The sequence below is a fragment of the Salvelinus fontinalis genome, unplaced genomic scaffold (assembly GCF_029448725.1).
Source record: "Salvelinus fontinalis isolate EN_2023a unplaced genomic scaffold, ASM2944872v1 scaffold_0428, whole genome shotgun sequence".
NCBI lineage: Eukaryota > Metazoa > Chordata > Actinopteri > Salmoniformes > Salmonidae > Salvelinus > Salvelinus fontinalis.
In genome coordinates this window covers 1-26263 of record NW_026600637.1, presented here as the reverse complement: position 1 = coordinate 26263, position 26263 = coordinate 1, and the positions used below count along the sequence as shown (strand labels likewise).

The 26263-nt window shown below is 42.1% G+C and overlaps 2 protein-coding genes across 2 annotated transcripts; both read right to left on the bottom strand.

Annotated features, from left to right (window-relative positions):
- Positions 1–609: 609 nt before the first annotated feature.
- LOC129846013 (collagen alpha-1(IV) chain-like) lies at positions 610–6752 on the bottom strand. Its single transcript, XM_055914014.1, has 2 exons — positions 6727–6752; positions 610–4489 (listed from the first exon to the last, which is right to left on the bottom strand). Exons 1-2 carry the CDS (start codon positions 6750–6752, stop codon positions 1153–1155), a joined length of 3363 nt encoding a protein of 1120 aa, XP_055769989.1. The 3' UTR covers positions 610–1152.
- On the bottom strand, positions 6621–16956 carry LOC129846012 (endonuclease domain-containing 1 protein-like). The gene is made up of 4 exons (XM_055914013.1): positions 16879–16956; positions 15672–16037; positions 9394–9650; positions 6621–7500 (listed from the first exon to the last, which is right to left on the bottom strand). The coding sequence occupies exons 3-4, from the start codon at positions 9406–9408 to the stop codon at positions 6811–6813; spliced, it is 705 nt and encodes a 234-aa protein (XP_055769988.1). The 5' UTR covers positions 9409–9650; positions 15672–16037; positions 16879–16956; the 3' UTR covers positions 6621–6810.
- Between the last annotated feature and the right edge of the window lie 9307 nt (positions 16957–26263).

Here is a 26263-nt window from a genome sequence, read left to right as displayed (position 1 = left end):
TATGTTTTGAGACATGGTAGCTTCTTGACCAGCTCCAGGTATGTTTAGAGACATGGTAGCTTCTTGACCAGCTCCAGGTATGTTTAGAGACATGGTAGCTTCTTGACCAGCTCCAGATATGTTTTGAGACATGGTAGCTTCTTGACCAGCTCCAGGTATGTTTAGAGACATGGTAGCTTCTTGACCAGCTCCAGGTATGTTTAGAGACATGGTAGCTTTTTGACCAGCTCCGGGTATGTTTTGAGACATGGTAGCTTCTTGACCAGCTCCAGGTATGTTTAGAGACATGGTAGCTTCTTGACCAGCTCCAGGTATGTTTTGAGACATGGTAGCTTCTTGACCAGCTCCAGGTATGTTTAGAGACATGGTAGCTTCTTGACCAGCTCCAGGTATGTTTTGAGACATGGTAGCTAGCTGGTATGCTGGACCATAGCTGGTTGGACACATAGTTACGGCAAAGTTTGAATGAATAACTGACAACTAAAATAGTACTTTCAATCATTTATATTTTTAGCTCAAATAACGTGGTTTAGTATTGAAATGGAACATGTTGGAGTCACTTGGTTACATTTAAACAGCATGAGAACAAAACACCAGACTCTCACAGGCTTCATTCATTATAGATGTTTATTCCTTCAAATGGGAAGAAGATGGATACATGCAGTGATAGAATTACATTCAGAACATATAATAGTATCTCTATGGTAACAGTGATAGAATTACATTCAGAACATATAATAGTATCTCTATGGTAACAGTGATAGAATGACATTCAGAACATATAATAGTATCTCCATGGTAACAGTCATAAGGAAGTCACAACCTGACAAACTGTAGGCCAGGGTTGGGGTTAATTCCATTTCAATTCCAAATGTTCCTCATTGAAAAGCATTGAAGAGAAATGGATTTCCAGTGTACTTCTAGAACTGACTGGAATTGAAATGGAATTGATCTCAACCCTGCTGGAAGCCTAATTATTAACATTAACAAGAGTAATGGCAGCACATCATCAAGGAATTAAACTGTATTTTATTCATTAAAATAGAATTCTGTTCCCTTACATACTTTTTATATTTGATATAAACAGAGAAGAGTATAGACTATAGATATATATAGACATAGAAGAGAATAGAGGGGAGAGAAGAGTATATACTATAGATATATATAGACATAGAAGAGATGGACAGAGAGGGAAGATACGAGACTATAGATACATAGACATAGAAGAGTTGGGTAGATACACGTATCAGTGGGTACCATTATAACCACTATTACCCTATAACCCTCATTACCCGTATTACCACTATAACACTTATAACAATTATTACCACTACAACCCTTATAACCACTATAACCCTTATAACCCCTATAACCCGTATTACCACTATAACCCCTATAACCCTTATAACCACTATAACCCTTATAACCACTATAACCCGTATAACCACTATAACCCTTATAACCACTATAACCCTTATAACCCCTATAACCCGTATAACCACTATAACCCTTATAACCCCTATAACCACTATAACCCGTATAACCACTATAACCCCTATAACCCTTATAACCACTATAACCCTTATAACCCCTATAACCCGTATAACCACTATAACCCTTATAACCCCTATAACCCTTATAACCACTATAACCCGTATAACCACTATAACCCTTATAACCACTATAACCCTTATAACCCCTATAACCCGTATAACCACTATAACCCGTATTACCACTATAACCCTTATAACCCCTATAACCCCTATAACCACTATAACCCGTATAACCCCTATAACCCCTATAACCCCTATAACCCGTATAGCCACTATAACCCGTATTACCACTATAACCACTATAACCCTTATTACCCCTATAACCCTTATTACCACTATAACCATTATAACCCGTATTACAACTATAACCCTTATTACCACTATAACCCATATTACCACTATAACCCATATTACCACTATAACCCCTATAACCCCTATTACCACTATAACCCGTATTACCACTATAACCCGTATTACCCCTATAACCCTTATTACCTCTATAACCCGTATTACCACTATAACCCTTATAACCCCTATAACCCTTACTACCACTATAACCCTTATAACCCCTATAACCCTTATAACCCCTATAACCCGTATTACCACTATAACCCGTATTGCCCCTATAACCCCTATAACCCCTATAACCCCTATAACCACTATAACCACTATAACCCATATTACCACTATAACCCATATTACCACTATAACCCGTATTACCCCTATAACCCCTATTACCTCTATAACCCTTATTACCACTATAACCCTTATAACCCCTATAACCCCTATTACCACTATAACCCTTATTACCCCTATAACCCTTATTACCACTATAACCCTTATTACCCCTATAACCACTATAACCACTATAACCCGTATTACCACTATAACCCGTATTACCACTATAACCCGTATTACCCCTATAACCCTTATTACCACTATAACCCTTATTACCACTATAACCCGTATTACCCCTATAACCCTTATCACCCCTATAACCCTTATCACCCCTATAACCCGTATAACCCTTATCACCCCTATAACCCGTATTACCACTATAACCCGTATAACCCCTATAACCCTTATTACCCCAATAACCACTATAACCCGTATTACCACTATAACCCGTATTACCACTATAACCCGTATTACCCCTATAACCCTTATTACCACTATAACCACTATTACCCGTATTACCACTATAACCACTATTACCCGTATTACCACTATAACCAATATAACCCTTATTACCCCTATAACCCCTATAACCCGTATTACCACTATAACCCTTATTACCCCTATAACCCTTATTACCACTATAACCACTATAACCCGTATTACCACTATAACCACTATAACCACTATAACCCGTATTACCACTATAACCCGTATTACCCCTATAACCCCTATAACCCCTATAACCCGCATTACCACTATAACCCTTATTACCACTATAACCACTATAACCCTTATTACCCCTATAACCACTATAACCCTTATTACCCCTATAACCACTATAACCACTATAACCCTTATTACCCTTATAACCACTATAACCCGTATTACCCTTATAACCACTATAACCCTTATTACCCCTATAACCCGTATTACCCTTATAACCACTATAACCCTTATTACCCCTATAACCACTATAACCACTATAACCCTTATTACCCTTATAACCACTATAACCCGTATTACCCTTATAACCACTATAACCCTTATTACCCTTATAACCACTATAACCCGTATTACCCTTATAACCACTATAACCCTTATTACCCCTATAACCCTTATTACCCCTATAACCCTTATAACCCTTATAACCACTATAACCCTTATTACCCCTATAACCCTTATTACCCCTATAACCCTTATAACCCCTATAACCCTTATAACCCCTATAACCCTTATTACCACTATAACCCTTATAACCACTATAACCCTTATAACCACTATAACCCTTATTACCCTTATAACCCTTATAACCACTATAACCACTATAACCACTATAACCACTATAACCCTTATTACCACCATAACCCTTATTACCACTATAACCACTATAACCACTATAACCACTATAACCACTATAACCACTATAACCCTTATTACCACCATAACCCTTATTACCACTATAACCACTATAACCACTATAACCACTATAACCCGCATTACCACCATAACCCTTATTACCATTATAACCCTTATTACCACTATAACCCTTATAACCACTATAACCCGTATAACCCCTATAACCCTTATTACCCCTATTACCCCTATAACCACTATAACCCTTATAACCACTATAACCACTATAACCCCTATAACCACTATAACCACTATAACCACTATAACCCTTATTACCACCATAACCCTTATTACCCCTATAACCACTATAACCACTATAACCACTATAACCCTTATTACCACTATAACCACTATAACCACTATAACCACTATAACCACTATAACCACTATAACCACTATAACCCTTATTACCACCATAACCCTTATTACCACTATAACCACTATAACCACTATAACCACTATAACCCGCATTACCACCATAACCCTTATTACCATTATAACCCTTATTACCACTATAACCCTTATAACCACTATAACCCGTATAACCCCTATAACCCTTATTACCCCTATTACCCCTATAACCACTATAACCCTTATAACCACTATAACCACTATAACCCCTATAACCACTATAACCACTATAACCACTATAACCACTATAACCCTTATTACCACCATAACCCTTATTACCCCTATAACCACTATAACCACTATAACCACTATAACCCTTATTACCACTATAACCACTATAACCACTATAACCACTATAACCACTATAACCACTATAACCCGCATTACCACCATAACCCTTATTACCATTATAACCATTATAACCACTATAACCCTTTTACCCCTATAACCCCTATAACCCCTATAACCCGCATTACCACTATAACCCTTATTACCACTATAACCACTATAACCCTTATTACCCCTACAACCACTATAACCCTTATTACCCCTATAACCCGTATTACCCTTATAACCACTATAACCCTTATTACCCCTATAACCACTATAACCACTATAACCCTTATTACCCTTATAACCACTATAACCCGTATTACCCTTATAACCACTATAACCCTTATTACCCTTATAACCACTATAACCCGTATTACCCTTATAACCACTATAACCCTTATTACCCTTATAACCACTATAACCCGTATTACCCTTATAACCACTATAACCCTTATTACCCCTATAACCCGTATTACCCCTATAACCCTTATAACCCTTATAACCACTATAACCCTTATTACCCCTATAACCCTTATTACCCCTATAACCCTTATTACCCCTATAACCCTTATAACCCCTATAACCCTTATAACCCCTATAACCCTTATTACCACTATAACCCTTATAACCACTATAACCCTTATAACCACTATAACCCTTATAACCACTATAACCCTTATAACCACTATAACCCTTATTACCCTTATAACCACTATAACCACTATAACCACTATAACCACTATAACCACTATAACCACTATAACCACTATAACCCTTATTACCACCATAACCCTTATTACCACTATAACCACTATAACCACTATAACCACTATAACCACTATAACCACTATAACCACTATAACCACTATAACCACTATAACCCTTATTACCACCATAACCCTTATTACCACCATAACCCTTATTACCACTATAACCACTATAACCACAATAACCACTATAACCACTATAACCACTATAACCACTATAACCACAATAACCACTATAACCACTATAACCCGCATTACCACCATAACCCTTATAACCACTATAACCCGTATAACCCCTATAACCCTTATTACCCCTATAACCCCTATAACCACTATAACCCTTATAAACACTATAACCACTATAACCCCTATAACCACTATAGCCACTATAACCACTATAACCCTTATTACCACCATAACCCTTATTACCCCTATAACCACTATAACCACTATAACCACTATAACCCTTATTACCACTATAACCACTATAACCACTATAACCACTATAACCACTATAACCACTATAACCCGCATTACCACCATAACCCTTATTACCATTATAACCCTTATAACCACTATAACCCTTATTACCCCTATAACCCGCATTACCACCATAACCCTTATTACCACTATAACCCTTATAACCACTATAACCCTTATAACCCTTATTACCCCTATAACCCGCATTACCACCATAACCCTTATTACCACTATAACCCTTATAACCACTATAACCCTTATTACCCCCTATAACCCTTATTACCACTATAACCCTTATAACCCCTATTACCCTTATTACCACTATAACCCTTATTACCCCTATAACCCTTATTACCACTATAACCCTTATTACCCCTATAACCCTTATTACCACTATAACCCTTATTACCCCTATTACCCTTATTACCCCTATAACCCTTATTACCCCTATAACCCTTATTACCACTATAACCCTTATAACCCCCTATAACCACTATAACCACTATAACCCTTATAACCACTATAACCCTTATAACCACTATAACCACTATAACCCTTATAACCACTATAACCCTTATAACCACTATAACCCTTATAACCACTATAACCCTTATTACCCCCTATAACCCTTATTACCACTATAACCCTTATAACCCCTATTACCCTTATTACCACTATAACCCTTATTACCCCTATAACCCTTATTACCACTATAACCCTTATAACCCCCTATAACCACTATAACCACTATAACCCTTATAACCACTATAACCCTTATAACCACTATAACCCTTATTACCCCTATAACCCTTATTACCCCTATAACCCTTATTACCCCTATAACCCGCATTACCACCATAACCCTTATTACCACTATAACCCTTATTACCACTATAACCCTTATTACCACTATAACCCTTATTACCCCTATAACCCTTATAACCCTTATAACCCTTATTACCACTATAACCCTTATTACCACTATAACCCCTATAACCCTTATTACCACTATAACCCTTATTACCACTATAACCCTTATAACCCCTATTACCCGTATTACCCCCTATAACCACTATAATCATTACTCTAACCGTAACAAGTGGTTGCATATCAACATCATTTCAACAGAGTTTAGTTGATAGTTTGTTGATATAGTCTGAGCATCTGTACCTTGATCATCCAATTCTATTCATCATGGAATTGTAAAGATTCCTGACTGTGGAAGAAATGATTTGAAGAGAATTCTTCCAACTGGGTGGGTTAGAGGTAATGGTCGGTTTAGGACCTCTTGGACAATCCTTGGGGAACACCTGGACACGACCACCATGGTGAAATTGGTTCAACATCTTTTCGAGTGCTCCCAAGGTTTCTGGTTTCAATGTTTTCCTCTTTACCTTCTTGTTCCACCCCCAGTGTGCTTCGGCCATCCACTTTTTCTTCTTGTTCAAACAGCAGTAGGCTGTCCACATGAGATCTGGGATGTTCACTCGGTCGTTCAGTGCGTTCTTCAGTGTGTTGTTCAATGCGTTCTTCATTGTGTTGCTCTTACTGGGCACCGCTCCAGTCACCACATAGGCCTTTATCTTCCTGTTGTTACTAAAACAGTCCGTCATCAGCTTTTCTCTGACATTTCTCTCCATTTCCTTCCAGCTGCCATCGTTGAAGGACACCACCTGGGGAACGATGTTGGTCAGGGTAAAGGTGGACTTCTGAGTATCAAGGTCATGAGCATGTGAATTTGGGAAGAGGTGACCTCTGTTCACCCCTTTATTTTGTATTGAGTTCTTATAGTCGTAGTTCCCAGCCTGGTGTTGATAGTGTTCTCCCATCATCTTCATTTCAGGGCTGTTGTTTACCCCGTTGAGCTGCAGGAAACAATCATACATCCATTCATTCACAACCTTTCTGTACAATAAACCCTCTTTTCTGTACAATAAACCCTCTTTTCTGTACAATAAACCCTCTTTTCTGTACAATAAACCCTCTTTTCTGTACAATAAACCCTCTTTTCTGTACAATAAACCCTATTTTCTGTACAATAAACCCCCTTTTCTGTACAATAAACCCTCTTTTCTGTACAATAAACCCTATTTTCCGGGGGAGGAGGTTCACAATCAAGACAATCAATCAAGTCTCTACACCCTCCATAGTGGTAGTTTTATATTCTGTAACATAACTGTCTGTGATATACAGTTGAAGTCGGAAGTTTACATACACCTTAGCCAAATAGATTTAAACTCAATGTTTCACAATTCCTGACATTTAATCCTAGTACAAATTCCCTGGTAGGTCAGGTAGGATCACCACTTCATTTAAAGAATGTGAAATGTCAGAATAATAGTAGAGAGAATGATTTATTTCAGCTTTTACATACACGTTTACATACACTCAATTAGTATTTGGTAGCATTGCCTTTAAATTGTTAACTTGGGTCAAACATTTCAGGTAGCCTTCCACAAGATTCGCACAATAAGTTGGGAGCATTTCGGCCCATTCCTCCTGACAGAGCTGGTGTAACTGAGCCAGGTTTTTAGGCCTCCTTGCTCGCCCACGCTTTTTCAGTTCTGCCCACAAATGTTCTATAGGATTGAGGTCAGGGCTTTGTGATGGCCACTCCAATACCTTGACTTTGTTGTCCTTAAGCCATTTTGCCACAACTTTGGAAGTATTCTTGGGGTAATTATTCGTTTGGAAGACCCATTTGCGACCAAGTTTTAACTTCCTGACTGATGTCTTGAGATGTTGCCTCAATATATCCACATAATTTTCCTACCTCATGATGCCATCTATTTTATGAAGTGCACCAGTCCCTCCTGCAGCAAAGCACCCCCATCAGACCAGAGGACATTTCTCCAAAAAGTACGATCTTTGTCCACATGTGCAGTTGCAAACCGTGGTCTGGCTTTTTTATGGCGGTTTTGGAGCAGTGGCTTCTTCCTTGCTGAGCGGCCTTTCAGGTTATGTCGATATAGGACTCGTTTTACTGTGGATATAGATACCTTTGTACCTGTTTCCTCCAGCATCTTCACAAGGTCCTTTGCTGTTGTTCTCGGATTGATTTGCACTTTTCGCACCAAAGTGCGTTCAGCTCTAGGAGACAGAACGCGTCTCCTTCGCGAGCGGTATGACGGCTGCGTGTTCCCATGGTGTTTATACTTGCATACTATTGTTTGTATAGATGAACGTGGTACCTTCAGGTGTTTGGAAATTGCTCCCAAGGATGAACCAGACTTGGAGGTCTACAATTTTGTTTCTGAAGTCTTGGCTGATTTCTTTAGATTTTCCCATTATGTCATGCGAAGAGGCACTGAGTCTGAAGGTAGGCCTTGAAATACATCCACAGGTACACCTCCAGTTGACTCAAATGACGTCAATTAGCCATTTCAGAAGCTTCTAAAGCTATGACATAATTTTCTGGAATTTTCCAAGCTGTTTAAAGGCACAGTCAACTTAGTGTATGTAAACTTCTGACCCACTGGAATTATGATACAATTAATATTCTGACACAAATCGGTGATACAATGAATTATAAAAGTGAAATAATCTGTCTGTTAACAATTGTTGGAAAAATTACTTGTGTCATGCAAAGTAGATGTCCTAACCGACTTGCCAAAACTATAGTTTGTCAACAAGAAATGTGTGGAGTGGTTGAAAAATGAGTTTTAATGACTCCAACCTAAGTGTCTGTAAACTTCTGACTTGAACTGTATAGCAGTAAACAAATCATGTCATGTTATATGAAAAAACATTAGTCCTACCTGGGGCTCTATCATCCAGGGTTGATTTGGTCTGGGGTCTGTAGGAGGACCAGTGAAGGTGTAGGCTGAGAACACAGGGATCCTGTTGGTCGTGTCGTAGAGAGTTGCAAACCTGTAGATGTTGTTGAACAACTGGCAGATCGGCTTGTAGCGGTTCTGGTCCTGGACTTTCCCACCAACCAAAATACCTGGGAGATTTGGAGTTGTCTCCTCCAGGAAGAACTTCTGGCACTGTGGAACATCACTGAACTTCTTCACTACACGAGAGAGAGCAGGAGGAAGGAGAGAGAGAAGGAGGAGAGTAGAGAGATGATTCAATACCCCCATCATCACCTGAAGACTGTACACCACAGAGACAAAGATGAAGTTACAGAGACCAGTTGGTAGACTGGAGACTGTTGAGCTGAGTCAGGACAGACTGCTTTAAATAGTTATTTCAGAGACCAGTTGGTAGACTGGAGACTGTTGAGCTGAGTCAGGACAGACTGCTTTAAATAGGTTTTCAGAGACTCCTCCTTCAGATGTCAAGACAGAAAGGGTTGATTTGCATAAACCCCTCTGTATGTTTCCATGGAAACTGCTGTAACAAATAACATGTGACTCACCTGTAGTTTCTAACACGTATGGACCCAGAACTTAATCACACAAGATTATAGTTCTGGGTTAACGAGATTAGACTGCTCAAATAGTGACTGAATCCACACTTTGGTTCTGGTAGAAAAAGGTTTTAGGATAAAAACATGACTTTACTCAGCATAGTCTGTCAGAAGATACACATCACACTATTACAACAGTGGGACTGTTCTGGAATTACGGTTGCTGAGTTCACATTCATTAATAACTTCTTAAGACTAGGCGGCGGTATTTTCGTTTTTGTCTAAAAAACGTACCCATTTGAAACTGCCTATTTCTCAGCCCCCGAAACTAGAATATGCATATAATTGTCAGATTAGGATAGAAAACACTCTAAAGTTTCCAAAACTGTCTTAATATTGTCTGTGAGTTAAACAGAACTGATATTGTAGGCGAAAACCGGAGGAAAATCCAATCAGGAAGTGCCCCTGTTTTTGAAACCTCTCTGTTCCTATGCATCCCTATTGCCCATTTATAGGGATATCAACCAGACATCTTTTTCTATGGCTTCCCTAAGGTGTCAACAGCCTTTAGACATAGTTTCAGGCTTTTATTTTGAAGAATGAGCGTGAACGACCACATTGCGTAAGTGGATATGTGGGGGCTCTCAAAGTGAGTTGTGCGCAAAAGGGAAAGGCAGCCATTGATACTCCCGGTCCTAGTGAAAAGCCAACTGTCCCGGTTGATATATTATCGAATAGACATTTGAAAAACACCCTGAGGATGGGATATAAAAAACGTTTGACATGTTTCTGTGGACATTATGGATATAATTTGGAATTTTTGTCTGCGTTGTCGTGACCGCTCTTTCCGGTGGATTCCTGGGCATAACGCAGCAAACTAATGGAGGTATTTGGATATAAAAAATATCTTTATGGAACAAAAGGAACATTTGTTGTCTAACTGGGAGTCTCGTGAGTGAAAACATCCGAAGATCATCAAAGGTAAACGATTAATTTGATTGCTTTTCTGATTTTCGTGACCAAGTTACCTGATGCTAAGTGTACTTATTGTTTCGTCCAGCGATCGATAAACTTACACAAACGCTTGTATTGCTTTCGCTGTAAAGACGACAGGTGGATTAACAAAAGGCTAAGCTGTGTTTTGCAATATTGCACTTGTGATTTCATGAATATGAATATTTTCTAGTAATATTATTTACCTGTGGCGCTATGCTACGCTATGCTAGTCAGCGTTTCTGATGACAATTATCCCGGATCCGGGATGGGTGGTTATCCCACAAGGCTTAACACTTCTAACTCAGCAACTCAAAGAAGTAAACTTGCATTTCCCTTGACCAGCAAGTCAACATATTTAGTATGATGTCTCAAAGGCCTCACATACAGTCGTGGCCAAAAGTTTTTAAAATGACACAAATATTAATTTTCACAAAGTCTGCTGCCTCAGTTTGTATCATGGCAATTTGCATATACTCCAGAATGTTATGAAGAGTGATCAGATGAATTGCATTTAATTGCAAAGTCCCTCTTTGCCATGCAAATTAATTGAATCCCCAAAAAACATTTCCACTGCATTTCAGCCCTGCCACAAAAGGACCAGCTGACATCATGTCATTGATTCTCTCGTTAACACAGGTGTAAGTGTTGACGAGGACAATGCTGGAGATCACTCTGTCATGCTGATTGAGTTTGAATAACAGACTGGAAGCTTCAAAAGGAGGGTGGTGCTTGGAATCATTGTTCTTTCTCTGTCAACCATGGTTACCTGCAAGGAAACATGCGCCGTCATCATTGCTTTGCACAAAAAGGGCTTCACAGGCAAGGATATTGTCACGCCCTGACCATAGTTTGCTTTGTATGTTTCTATGTTTTGTTTGGTCAGGGTGTGATCTGAGTGGGCATTCTATGTTGTATGTCTAGTTTGTCTGTTTCTGTGTTTGGCCTGATATGGTTCTCAATCAGAGGCAGGTGTTAGTCGTTGTCTCTGATTGGGAACCATATTTAGGTAGCCTGTTTTGTATTGTGGGTTGTGGGTGATTGTTTCCTGTTTCTGTGTCTTTGTGTATGTCACCATACGGGACTGTTGCGTTTTCGTTCGTTTGTCCGTTTATTGTTTTGTATGGTTATTCAGTGTTATTCGTTAATAAAAGTAACGATGTATTCATATCACGCTGCGCATTGGTCCTCCGATCCTTCTTACTACTCATCCTCAGATGAGGAGGACGACGAAGATGACAGATATTGCTGCCAGTAAGATTGCACCTAAATCAACCATTTATCGGATCATCAAGAACTTCAAGGAGAGCGGTTCAATTGTTGTGAAGAAGGCTTCAGGGCGCCCAAGGAAGTCCAGCAAGCGCCAGGACCATCTTCTAAAGTTGATTCAGCTGCGGGATCGGGGCACCACCAGTACAGAGCTTGCTCAGGAATGGCAGCAGGCAGGTGTGAGTGCATCTGCACACACAGTGAAGTGAAGACTTTTGGAGGATGGCCTGGTGTCAAGAAGGGCAGCAAAGAAGCCACTTCTCTCCTGGAAAAACATCGGGGACAGACTGATATTCTGCAAAAGGTACAGGGATTGGACTGCTGAGGACTGGGGTAAAGTAATTTTCTCTGATGAATCCCCTTTCCGATTGTTTGGGGAATCCGGACAAAAGCTTGTCTGGAGAAGACAAGGTGAGCGCTACCATCAGTCCTGTGTCATGCCAGCCAACAGTAAAGCATCCTGAGACCATTCATGTGTGGGGTTGCTTCTCAGCCAAGGGAGTGGACTCACTCACAATTTTGCCTAAGAACACAGCCATGAATAAAGAATGGTACCAACACATCCTCCGATAGCAACTTCTCCCAACCATCCAGGAACAGTTTGGTGATGAACAATGCCTTTTCCAGCATGATGAAGCACCTTGCCATAAGGCAAAAGTGATAACTGAGTGGCTCGGGGAACAAAACATCGATATTTTGGGTCCATGGCCAGGAAACTCCCCAGACCTTTATCCCACTAAGAATTTGTGGTCAATCCTCAAGAGGCGGGTGGACAAACAAAAACCCACAAATTCTGACAAACTCCAAGCATTGATTATGTAACGGCGGTCCTCCTCCTCTTCTACCGAAAAGGAGGAGTAGTGATCGAACCAAGGCGCAGTGGAGTTTAACGACATAATTTATTTAACAAAACACGAAAATGACTAAACTAACAAAAACAACAAACGGTGTAGACAGACCTATACGACGAACTCACATAAAACAAGAAGAACGCACGAATAGGACAATTAGACTACACAAACCGAACAAACCGTAACAGTCCCGTATGGTGCAAACAATTACACAGACACGGAAGACAATCACCCACAACGAACACTGTGACAACGCCTACCTAAATATGACTCTTAATTAGAGGAACGCCAAACACCTGCCTCTAATTAAGAGCCATACCAGGCAACCCAAAACCAACACAGAAACAGAAAACATAGAATGCCCACCCAACCTCACGTCCTGACCAACTAACACACATAACAAACTAACATAAATAGGTCAGGAACGTGACAGATTATGCAATAATGGGATGCCATCAGTCAGGATGTGGCCCAGAAGTTAACTGACAGCATGCCAGGGCAGATTGCAGAGGTCTTGAAAAAAAGGGTCAAATATTGCAAATATTGGCTCTTTGCATCAACTTCATGTAATTGTCAATAAAAGCCTTTGACACTTATGAAATGCTTGTAATTATTCTTCAGTATTCCATAGTAACATCTGACAAAAATATCTAAAGAGCCTGAAGCAGCAAACTTTGTGGAAATTAATATTTGTGTCATTCCCAAAACATTTGGCCAAGACTGTATACTACCACAGGAGAAACCATGTCTGTGTCTAATGCAGCTGGTTTGACCCTCTGGGAAGAATAAACTTGGTTTGGTTCAAGTTGTCACTCTAGTAATAGAACCTAACAGCATATTCTGTGGTCTGACCACTGCTGAGTTTATTTCCAGTAACTAAAGTAGGTCACAGTAAGAGTTGACACAAGGCTGTGTATGTAGTGTTAGAAAATGTGGTTCCTAACAACACTGTGGTCAGAGCAGCACTGGACTGTTTAACACCTCAGACTCAGCAGCTGTAGATTCTTCAGTTGAGGCCTTTTCTCAGTAAGAGTAGAGGAGACTGGGGAACAAACTAACACTTTTAGACTTTAGTTTATTATGAAAATATTATTTAAGTTAGATTAATAATATTTTTATACAAACAACGTATCTCAGCTACCATTACACACTAAGTATGCTCCTTGGACGTACCAGTCATTTACAATTCAACCAAAGGTGGAGGGAATTAAATGTTACAATTGACCCAGTAGGTGAATGTTCCACAGGTCAATAATTTAACAAAAAGAGAGGAGGCAAGTATATTTACTCAAGTGTCTCAAAAACCTTTTTTTATTGAAGAAAAAACGTATATAAAACTAAAAGTAATCAATGGATTTAAACAAAACCTCTTGGTCATGTAGCGACTAGAGCGATATGGCCAAAAGATCATATTATATTTTTCACATTTTTGACGGTATTTAATGTTTTTGATTAATAAAAGTTGTCCATTTTCTTTATGAGTAGTGTGTGATCCTACGGTGGCAACACATATATTCTGAATTATTTCAATGTCAATTATTTCAAAGTCTTTCTCCATTCTGATTGGCTTATTCTGTTCAATTCAACTTCAACCTAAAATCATTTCCTGCATTTCCATCTTTGTCTGCATTTCCTGCACTCATTTCAGATCATTTCCACAGGGCCACGATGTTCTGAAAGTAGCAAAGGGCCTGAGACCACACAGGTGTGGTTGATGGCTCATAGCAGAGTGACAAACCACAGTCATGCTTTTCTCATCTTAGATACCTTGTATCTAATCCAATGCAACAATGTTAAGGTATGATTGACGTATGCATTTGACATAGGTTGTCCACACCACCTGGTATAAAGAGTGTTGTCTCCTGTTTTACCACACAGATCTTTACTATAGACTACTGAGGTATTCTGGATGTGAATCTCTGTCTGCAATTACATTTTATTACTAAAGAGTTTTACACCAAGGTTCCTGTGTCATCTATCTGGAAGACTGATTGTTGAAGGAAACTCACATCACCCCAGACAAAGGACACTATGAATCAATTTCTTATTTCATGAAACTACAGGAATCCTTTGTTTCAGGGAAATATTATATTTGTTCAACATGCGTGTGGGGAGGAGTTCCCCTTTCTGTCCAATGAGGTCATTTCTGGACAATATTTCAGCAAGTAAAATGATGGTTCTACTTTAGAATGTGGAACACACAGCCAATAGGGAGGTTTGATTGTTACACATGATAAATAGTCACACCTGTTCCACATACAGAGGAGTTTATCCAACCCTCCTTGTCCAGTCTTGACCACTAATTATACCAGACAGGACTCATCTTCATACAGAGGAGTTTATCCAACCCTCCTTGTCCAGTCTTGACCACTAATTATACCAGACAGGACTAACTCTAGGCCAGTTCCTCTGTTTACTTCAGACACATCTTCTTCCACAAATCATCACAGAAAAGTTAATCAGTTAGATCATGTTTACCCAGTGGCATCCTGAGGTATTGATAGATCATGAGAGAAGAAAATATTAAATGACAATTTGTAAGCTGCTCATTTATTATGGAAAAACTCACCCCAGCACACTCTGAGGCAGGCCTTGGAGACAGGAAGGACATCACCCTCTTCTGGTCTTCACCCCACCAGGGAAAGGACAGTGATGAACTGTGAGCTCTGTAGGAGGCTCCTGGTAAACAGCATCTGGTAAATCCACTGCTGCTTCTTGTTGAGAGATGCCCGCCGGCTCTCTGGAATCACCAGCTGCATTTAAGGGAGAGAGAGAGGCAGGAAGGACATCACCCTCTTCTGGTCTTCACCCCACTGGGGCAAGTTCAGAAGCCTGGAGTGGATACAAGAGGGCCTGGGGTAGATCACCAGGGACAGGGGCCGAATGTGAGGCAGGAGGGAGCGCTGGAGGTACCTGTATGTCCAAGGGTTCATACCTAATACATACAGAGAATACATAAGTGACAGATACAGTACTAAGCTTTCTCAGCACCATGACAGCAGATCTACAGCATGAAAGGTAAGTGACAGATACTAGATTTAGTTGTGTAACTAAAGGACAAAGAATGCACAGGCCTTTATGACAGATACAGGAAGGGAGTGTCATAATGGAAGGGGTTTCATCTGTAAAAAGTCCACACTGCATTTATGGAAAGCTGTGTATCATTCAATACATGGACAAATAGTAAGATTAACACAATGCATATCTTCCATTATTGTAAAGTATTCATGCTTGCAGAATGCCAAGGGAATTGAATAGCCTACCTAACATTGCAATACATTGCAGAACCATATTCATGTGCAGATTGAAATGCAAGGCAAATATCCCGATTATCACACCATTAAACTAGATAACATAATACATGTATTAGCTAATCCATGACTGATACATGTTGAATAAAACTGTTATACACTGGAACCGATAATAAACTACTGTACAGTAGCATGTTAAAGTTACTGTACTGTAGCCTGCATCACGTAAACACTATTTCACAACTTCACAGACGTCTTACAACATACAACAAAGCGCGAATATAAGCGATAGTATGCATTAAAATAGCTACGATTGTAAAAATAGTATTGAACATGCAGACAAGTGGCCGCTGATTGTACCGGTAGTTACAGATACCAAACCAATGCTACGGGTATCATAGGTAGATGACTGCAGAGATAGAACTGTATAATGTTTTCAATTCGCTTTTCCATTCTTCTTACAACTTCCCAGATGTTGCAATAAGATTACAATCCATTTCATCCAACCTTATTAAAGATACTTACTCTATAACTCTCCGTTTGATGTAAACAATGATCCGATGAAGGGAAAGTGTCTTCTTCTTCGATGGAGTTTAACGGCGGTTGACATCCAATGTTAAGGTACATTACCGCCACCAGCTGGACGAGGTATTAAATAAGAAACGTAAAAACAATATCCCGGATAAGAGGTAAAACGATATCATATAAAATAAAACACGTCAACTAAAAAAAACATCATACGTCTTCAATCACAGTCCACTCCAAAATACATCCCTACACCGGCTCAGGGGCCTGTGATGGGGCTACATTCACCGACAGGATTTCTGGCACTGAGGAAATCAGGAAGACCCACAAAAACGTTCAGCTGCATTCACAATGATTCCAATGTTCTTAGACTTCTTCTCTGCTTGTGTTGTACAGTTTATGACCATTGTATTATTTATGCCATTTCCCACCTGGACAAAATGAACACCTGTGTCCTGTGTGATAATGCTGTTTGTTGACTACAGCTCTGCGTTCAACTCCATAGGGCCCTCAAAGATCATCAATAAGCTTAGGACCCTGGGACTAAACACCTCCCACCGCAACTGGATCCTGGACTTCCTGACGGGCTGCCCCCAGGTGGTAAGGGTAGGTAACAACACATCCGCCACGCTGATCCTCAACACGGGGCGCCTCAGGGGTGTGTGCTCAGTCACCTCCTGTTCACTCATGACTGCATTGCCAGGCACGACTCCAACCCCATCATTACGTTTGCTGATGACACAACAGTGGTAGGCCTGATCACCGACAACGATGAGACAGCCTATAGGGAGGAGGTCAGAGACCTGGCCGTGTGGTGCCAGGATAACAACCTCTCCCCCAACATGATCAAGACAAAGGAGATGATTGTGGACTATAGGAAAAGGAGCACCGAGCACGCCCCCATTCTCATCGACAGGGCTGTAGTGGAGCAGGTTGAGAGCTTCAAGTTCCTTGATGTTCACATCACCAACAAACTATCATGGTCCAAACACACCAAGACAGTCGCGAAGAGGGCAAGACAAAGCCTATTCCCCCTCAGGAGACTGAACATATTTGGCGTGGGTCCCCAGGTCCTCAAAATGTTCTACAGCTGCACCATCGAGAGCATCCTGACGGGTTGCATCACTGCCTGGTATGGCAACTGCTTGGCCTCCGACCGCAAGGCACAACAGAGGGATGTGTGTACGGCCCAGGTTTCCTGCCATCCAGGACCTCTATGCCAGACAGTGTCAGAGGAAGGCCCTACAAATTGTCAAAGACTCCAGCCACCCCAGTCATAGACTGTTCATTCTGCTACCACATGGCAAGCGGTACCGGAGCACCAAGTTTAGGTCCAAGAGGCTTCTAAACAGCTTCTACCCCCAAGCCATAAGACTCCTGAACATCTAGTCAAATAGCTACCCAGACTATTTGCATTGTCCCCCTTCTATGCTGCTCTTGTCATTTACTGCTGCTCTTTAATTATTTTAATTAAATAAAGGTAAATACATTTAATTTGTGCCTTTGCATTTGATTTGATAGCCTTCACATGCCCCACAGGGCTCAAACTGTTTGAATCAATGTTGTTTTCTGCGCATTAACTTAGCTAGCCAACGTTGCCATGACATCGCCTAGAAGTGTGATCGGGGATTTCTATTGGACAGTTTCTATACATCTTTATACTTGTTAAGAGATGTCGCCACTAGATGGCGCTGCTGTTCTGTGTATCTGAGTGTGATACTATATAGTACTAGTGAGCCAAGTTAGGCATGACTTACTACTTGCTGAATGGAGCTGTATGCGTACTACGGAGTTATGCGGAAGTAAAGACTAACTAATCAACATTACCTTGCTCTTGTATAGAATAAACACCGTACAAAACACTACTAAACCATCTTTGGAATAACTGACAACTCAAAGAGGGCTTTCAATAATCACTATTTTTAGCTAAAATACATTTCTCGAATGTTGAATTGTCTCATATGGGAATCACTTGGCTAAATTTACAAGCCATACGTACAAAAAAACAGACTTTCAAATGCTTTATTACAGATATTTTATTCCTTCCAAGAAGAAGATTGATCACATTTAGAAAATATAGTAGGATCTCTATGGTTACAGTGATAAAACAAACAGAACCTGACAGGGGAATAAGGGAAACCTAGTCAGTTGAAGGAATTAATCCCAAATATGTCTTCCACATCAAACCCAAGCCCTCTGAATCAGAGAGGTGGGGGGGACAGCCTTAATCAACATCCACGGCACCCAGGGAACAGTAACTGTTGTTGGGGGTTAAATGCCTTGCTCAAGGGCAGAACGGCAGATGTTTCCACCTTGCCTTCTCAGGGACTAGAACAAGCAACCTATCAGTTACTGTCACAACGTTCTAACCTCTAGACTACCTACAGTATACAGGGGCAATATGCAGCTCAAACAATAACACATTGTCTCACCCGTCACTGTTTGGGTTAACAGCTGAGGGATAAGGGCTGGAGAAATGTAAACACTCTCAAATTCATAGACAGAGCTTCTGATGCAATGACTGACAATCCATGATATCAAAATTATAGTTTTAACCATGTTTTGAGGGTATACAATGTTTGTTTACAACTAATACAGCTGTCTACTAAAGCAGGTCAGGTCAGTAGTCTACTAAAGCAGGTCAGGTCAGTAGTCTACTACAGCAGGTCAGGTCAGTAGTCTACTACAGCAGGTCAGGAGTCTACTACAGCAGGTCAGTAGTCTACTAAAGCAGGTCAGGTCAGTAGTCTACTAAAGCAGGTCAGGTCAGTAGTCTACTAAAGCAGGTCAGGTCAGTAGTCTACATTAAACAGGGTAGTACAGTAGTCTACTGTGCTAATAGTTCAGAAAGTATTGTCATTAATAGTGAATGTTGATCACAGCGTGAAACTCAGGTCAGACTAAACCAGGTCCATTATTACCTGCTTGACCTGATGATGTCACAGGTTCCTGGTGGTTATGTCACTACATCATCATCACCAGCACAGAAACAAATACAACAGGTAGGTAATAACCTTTGACCCCAACAGAGGAACAGACACAGTCATCATCATAGACTCAATGATCATGTTCATCCCCCCCATCCTTGAGGGGAAGCGCTCTTGGAGTATCACCTTTTGGACACTGATCTGGGGGGTTATGGGTTAGTGGTAGGGTTAGGGGGTAGTGGTAGGGTTAGGGGTTAGTGGTAGGGTTAGGGGTTAGTGGTAGGGAGTAGGGGTTAGTGGTAGGGTTAGGGGGTAGTGGTAGGGAGTAGGGGGTAGTGGTAGGGTTAGGGGTTAGTGGTAGGGAGTAGGGTTAGGGGTTAGTGGTAGGGTTAGGGGTTAGTGGTAGGGTTAGGGGTTAGTGGTAGGGTTAGGGGGTAGTGGTAGGGAGTAGGGGGTAGTGGTAGGGTTAGGGGGTAGTGGTAGGGAGTAGGGGTTAGTGGTAGGGTTAGGGGGTAGTGGTAGGGAGTAGGGGGTAGTGGTAGGGTTAGGGGGTAGTGGTAGGGAGTAGGGGGTAGTGGTAGGGTTAGGGGTTAGTGGTAGGGTTAGGGGTTAGGGGGTAGTGGTAGGGGTTAGTGGTAGGGTTAGGGGTTAGTGGTAGGGAGTAGGGGGTAGTGGTAGGGTTAGGGGGTAGTGGTAGGGTTAGGGGTTAGTGGTAGGGTTAGGGGGTAGTGGTAGGGTTAGGGGGTAGTGGTAGGGTTAGGGGGTAGTGGTAGGGGTTAGTGGTAGGGTTAGGGGTTAGTGGTAGGGAGTAGGGGGTAGTGGTAGGGTTAGGGGTTAGTGGTAGGGAGTAGGGGTTAGTGGTAGGGAGTAGGGGGTAGTGGTAGGGTTAGGGAGTAGGGGTTAGTGGTAGGGTTAGGGGTTAGTGGTAGGGAGTAGGGGGTAGTGGTAGGGTTAGGGGGTAGTGGTAGGGTTAGGGGGTAGTGGTAGGGTTAGGGGTTAGTGGTAGGGTTAGGGGGTAGTGGTAGGGGTTAGGGGGTAGTGGTAGGGTTAGGGGGTAGTGGTAGGGTTAGGGGTTAGTGGTAGGGTTAGGGGGTAGTGGTAGGGTTAGGGGTTAGTGGTAGGGTTAGGGGTTAGTGGTAGGGTTAGGGGTTAGTGGTAGGGTTAGGGGTAGTGGTAGGGTTAGGGGGTAGTGGTAGGGTTAGGGGGTAGTGGTAGGGGTTAGTGGTAGGGTTAGGGGTTAGTGGTAGGGTTAGGGGGTAGTGGTAGGGGGTAGTGGTAGGGTTAGGGGTTAGTGGTAGGGTTAGGGGGTAGTGGTAGGGAGTAGGGGGTAGTGGTAGGGTTAGGGGTTAGTGGTAGGGTTAGGGGTTAGTGGTAGGGTTAGGGGGTAGTGGTAGGGTTAGGGGTTAGTGGTAGGGTTAGGGGTTAGTGGTAGGGAGTAGGGGTTAGTGGTAGGGTTAGGGGGTAGTGGTAGGGGTTAGGGGTTAGTGGTAGGGTTAGGGGGTAGTGGTAGGGTTAGGGGGTAGTGGTAGGGTTAGGGGTTCGTGGTAGGGTTAGGGGTTAGTGGTAGGGTTAGGGGGTAGTGGTAGGGTTAGGGGTTAGTGGTAGGGTTAGGGGGTAGTGGTAGGGTTAGGGGGTAGTGGTAGGGTTAGGGGTTAGTGGTAGGGAGTAGGGGGTAGTGGTAGTGGTAGGGGTGGACTGGACACCCCCACCATAATGATGGTTCAGCATGTTATTCAGGCTGTCCACAGGAGATCTGGGACTCTGTTGTTCAGATCGTTGTTGATGTTGTTGAGAACTGCTCCAGTCACCATAGACTGTTGTCTGGTCGTTAGCATCCTTACAGTTCTTCACAAGAGCTTCTCTGACTCTCCATTTTACACCATCTGCCTCGGTTGAAGGATCTTTCCTGTGGGGAACGGCGTTTGTCATGGTGAACGTGGACTTCTTGGTATCATCATCATGTACTAACATGGGAAAAGGTGACCTCTGTCCATATCCATGTTGTTTTATCGTAGTCTGTATCCGCAGCCTGGTGGTCGACTCTTACACCGTTATAATCTACCTCCATGTCACGTTGACTCTTACACCTTTATAATCTACCTCCATGTCACGTTGGGCATTTATATCTTCAAGCTGCAGAAACATCAGTCAGACATTAAAACTCTTTTTAAAGTTCATACGTTTAACTCACACAAAAAGTCACAATTTCACAATCCAGACTTAAGATGTGTTTCAAAAAGGAGTGTACATATTTGACAAAGCGGTTTTATGCGCTGACAGAATGGAAGATGATAATTAGGAGTTTTTAAAATTATGAGTCCTCACTGTCCGACGCCGAGTCAAGACCGAGACACTCAAATTGTGGTCTCGATACTGGACTCCAAGTACTACAACACTGGCTTGCACTAAACCAGGAGAATGTTATTGAATTGTGACTAGAAAAACAAATTTAGTTCACTTCAGAGAGTTTTCACTTATACAAAGTATCAGGAGTCGACTGTCAATCATCACCTTCCAAAATATTCCAATATCCTGAATGAGTAGAATTAGATGAGAATGGATGAGAAACACTCTTGGACAGATGGAAGCAAATGTATCCGACACCAAGACACTCATGATGTGGTCTGGAGACGGAACTGGAGTCCTACAACACTGCTTCATCCCAATGTAAGCTAAATGTGTTGGATACGAAACAAACCCTGGCATTTTATAAAGGAGAACATGTCCAAATTAATTATATGCATGCATATCAAACCGGAATATATATTAAATGAATACATTATGTGGTAAAACCGTGTTGTGTTTGTGTGTGTAACGGATGTGAAATGGCTAGCTAGTTAGCGGGTACGCGTTAGTAGCGTTTCAATCAGTTACGTCACTTGCTCTGAAACCTAGAAGTAGTGTTGCTCCTTGCTCTGCAAGGGCCGCGGCTTTTGTGGAGCGATGGGTAACGATGCTTCGTGGGCGACCGTTGTTGATGTGTGCAGAGGGTCCCTGGTTCGCGCCCGTGTCGGGGCGAGGGGACGGTTTAAAGTTATACTGTTACATGTGCACAGAGACAGAACCTCCCTATCAGAAAACACCTTTACTTGACATCATAAAATAAACATTACATAACTTAGGGTCGGCTCGATCCTTCTTCAGGGCCGCCTCCTCGTATTCGGTTCCCAACCCCGGGAGCTTCTCGCCCTCCTCTCTTTTCCTCCCCCGCAGCGCTCCATTTAGGCGGCCTGCACGGCTGGTTGGTACTCTCCCATAATTGCTGCCATCAGCGTCTCCATTCCGGGTTCTCCCAGCAGAGGGAGCCAACGTCACGGCACGTACCTCCCCTCTATCACCATCCCCGGGGTAGACCTCCCAGGATACCACCATTGTTGTGTTTCTCCTCGCAGGGGATTAGACAGATGAACTGCATCCTGTCCAAGCCTCCAAACCAGAACCGTGGGGAGACGTCAGCACTGGTCCTTTTTAATAATATAAACTCTTATTGGTTTCCTGTATCTGTGCATGAACCCTTGGAACACAGTCCATTGTAGAAAATAAGTCATCCCCAAGTGAGGGACATCAAGGAGATGAACCTCCAACACTCGAAAGCTTGTTGGGTACATGAAGGCTCATGACAGTTACGTATTCTTTGTTCCAGACCCTTTCTGACCTCATTCAACTAATTGTGATCTACATTGAGGACCATGAATAGTTGAACAAGGTGTTTGTGCTGGGCTGGCAGGAAAGATAACGTGTCCACAGTGCAGTACCCTGGGACAGAAATCACCCACATCTGTATTTTACAATGAGCTTTATGAGTTATAATGAGCGGACAATTCTGCATGATAGAGAACAATGTGTGGATCTACTTCCATCTAACCACAGTGATGCTGCTGAATAAACTCCTAACTAACTCCTGGGAGAGGGTGATGTTCCTGCTGGACCGGAGGTTCCCAACTTCTTTACATCTGTCTGGGTGATGGGGAGGGATGTGCTTCAACCTGAGGAGAGCAGAAACATGAGGGGGGGAATTAACCTCACTGCTCAAATGTCAGTGTTGGTTCAAGTTGCTGAGAACCTCCAACTACCTTTATTAATGTGCAATGGTTTTGTAAACAGTTTTGCATATTCATAGGCTTGATCAAATTGTAGGCATTGTATGTAATCAGCTATACACTCGTGGTGGTGGAAAACGGTGTTTCATTAAGTAGGCATGTGTAACGGATGTGAAATGGCTAGCTAGTTAGCGGGTACGCGCTAGTAGCATTTCAATCAGTTACGTCACTTGCTCTGAGACCTGAAGTAGGGTTTCCCCTTGCTCTGTTACTGTTCCCTGGGTGTCGTGGATGTTGATTAAGGCTGTCCCCCCCACCTCTCTGATTCAGAGGGGTTGGGTTAGATGCAGAAAACACATTTGGGGTGAATTCCTTCAACTGACTAGGTTTCCCTTATTCCCCTTATCGGTATGTCAGGTTCTGTTTGTTTTATCACGGTAACCATAGAGATCCTAATTTAGTTTCTAAATGTAATCAATCTTCTGATTGGAAGGAATAAAATATCTGTAATGAAGCATTTGAAAGTCTGGTGTATTGTACATATGGCTTGTAAATGTAGCCAAGTGATTCCCATATGAGACAATTCAACATTGGAGAAATGTATTTGAGCTAAAAATAGTGATTATTGAAAGCCCTCTTTTAGTTGTCAGTTTTTCCAAAGATGGTTTAGTAGTGTTTTGTACGGTGTTTATTCTATACAAGAGCAAGGTAATGTTGATTAGTTAGTCTTTACTTCAGCATAACTCTGTAGTACGCATACAGCTCCATTCAGCGCTTAGTAAGTCATGCCTAACTTGGCTCACTAGTACTATATAGTATCACACTCAGATACACAGAACAGCAGCGCCATCTAGTGGCGACATCTCGCAACAAGTATGAAGATGTATAGAAACTGTCCAATAGAAATCCCCGATCACACTTCTAGGCGATGTCATGGCAACGTTGGCTAGCTAAGTTAATGCGCAGAAAACAACATTGATTCGAACAGTTTGAGCCCTGTGGGGCATGTGAAGGCTATCAAATCAAAAGCACAAATGAAATGTATTTACCCTTATTCAATTTAAATAATTAAAGAGCAGTAAGTTACAAGAGCAGCATAGAAGGGGACAATGCAAATAGTCTGGGTAGCTATTTGATTAGATGTTCAGGAGTCTTATGGCTTGGGGGTAGAAGCTGTTTAGACGCCTCTTGGACCTAAACTTGGTGCTCCGGTACCGCTTGTCATGTGGTAGCAGAACGAACAGTCTATGACTGGGGTGGCTGGAATCTTTGACAATTTGTAGGGTCTTCCTCTGACACTGTCTGGCATAGAGGTCCTGGATGGCAGGAAACTTGGGCCGTACGCACAACCCTCTGTTGTGCCTTGCGGTCGGAGGCCAAGCAGTTGCCATACCAGGCAGTGATGCAACCCGTCAGGATGCTCTCGATGGTGCAGCTGTAGAACATTTTGAGGACCTGGGGACCCACGCCAAATATGTTCAGTCTCCTGAGGGGGAATAGGCTTTGTCTTGCCCTCTTCACGACTGGCTTGGTGTGGTTGGACCATGATAGTTTGTTGGTGATGTAAACATCAAGGAACTTGAAGCTCTCAACCTGCTCCACTACAGCCCTGTCGATGAGAATGGGGGCGTGCTCGGTCCTCCTTTTCCTGTAGTCCACAATCATCTCCTTTGTCTTGATCATGTTGGGGGAGAGGTTGTTGTCCTGGCACCACCCGGCCAGGTCTCTGACCTCCTCCCTATAGGCTGTCTCATCTTTGACGGTGATCAGGCCTACCACTGTTGTGTCGTCTGCAAACGTAATGATGGGGTTGGAGTCGTGCCTGGCCATGCAGTCATGAGTGAACAGGAGGTGACTGAGCACACACCCCTGAGGCGCCCCGTGTTGAGGATCAGCGTGGCGGATGTGTTGTTACCTACCCTTACCACCAGGGGGCAGCCCGTCGGGAAGTCCAGGATCCAGTTGCGGTGGGAGGTGTTTAGTCCCAGGGTCCTAAGCTTATTGATGATCTTTGAGGGCCCTATGGAGTTGAACGCCGAGCTGTAGTCAACAAACAGCATTATCACACAGGTGTTCATTTTGTCCAGGTGGGAAATGGCATATATATTACAATAGTTATAAAGTGTACAACACAAGCAGAGAAGAAGTCTAAGAACATTGGAATCATTGTGAATGCAGCTGAACGTTTTTGGGGGTCTTCCTGATTTCCTCGGTGCCAGAAATCCTGTCGGTGAATGTAGCCCCATCACAGGCCCCTGAGCCGGTGTAGGGATGTATTTTGGACTGGACTGTGATTGAAGACATATGATGTTTTTTTTAGTTGACGTGTTTTATTTTATAAGATATCGTTCTACCTCTTATCCGGAATATTGTGTTTACGTTTCTTATTTAATACCTCGTCCAGCAGGTGGCGGTAAT

Excerpts from the sequence above, each read along its gene's own strand:
- LOC129846013 (XM_055914014.1), bottom strand. The coding sequence starts at position 6,752 with ATGTTGATATGCAACCACTTGTTACG. Across the intron at positions 4,490-6,726 it reads ATATGCAACCACTTGTTACG|GGGTTATAGTGGTTATAATG; the intron begins GTTAGAGTAATG and ends ATAGGGGTAAAA.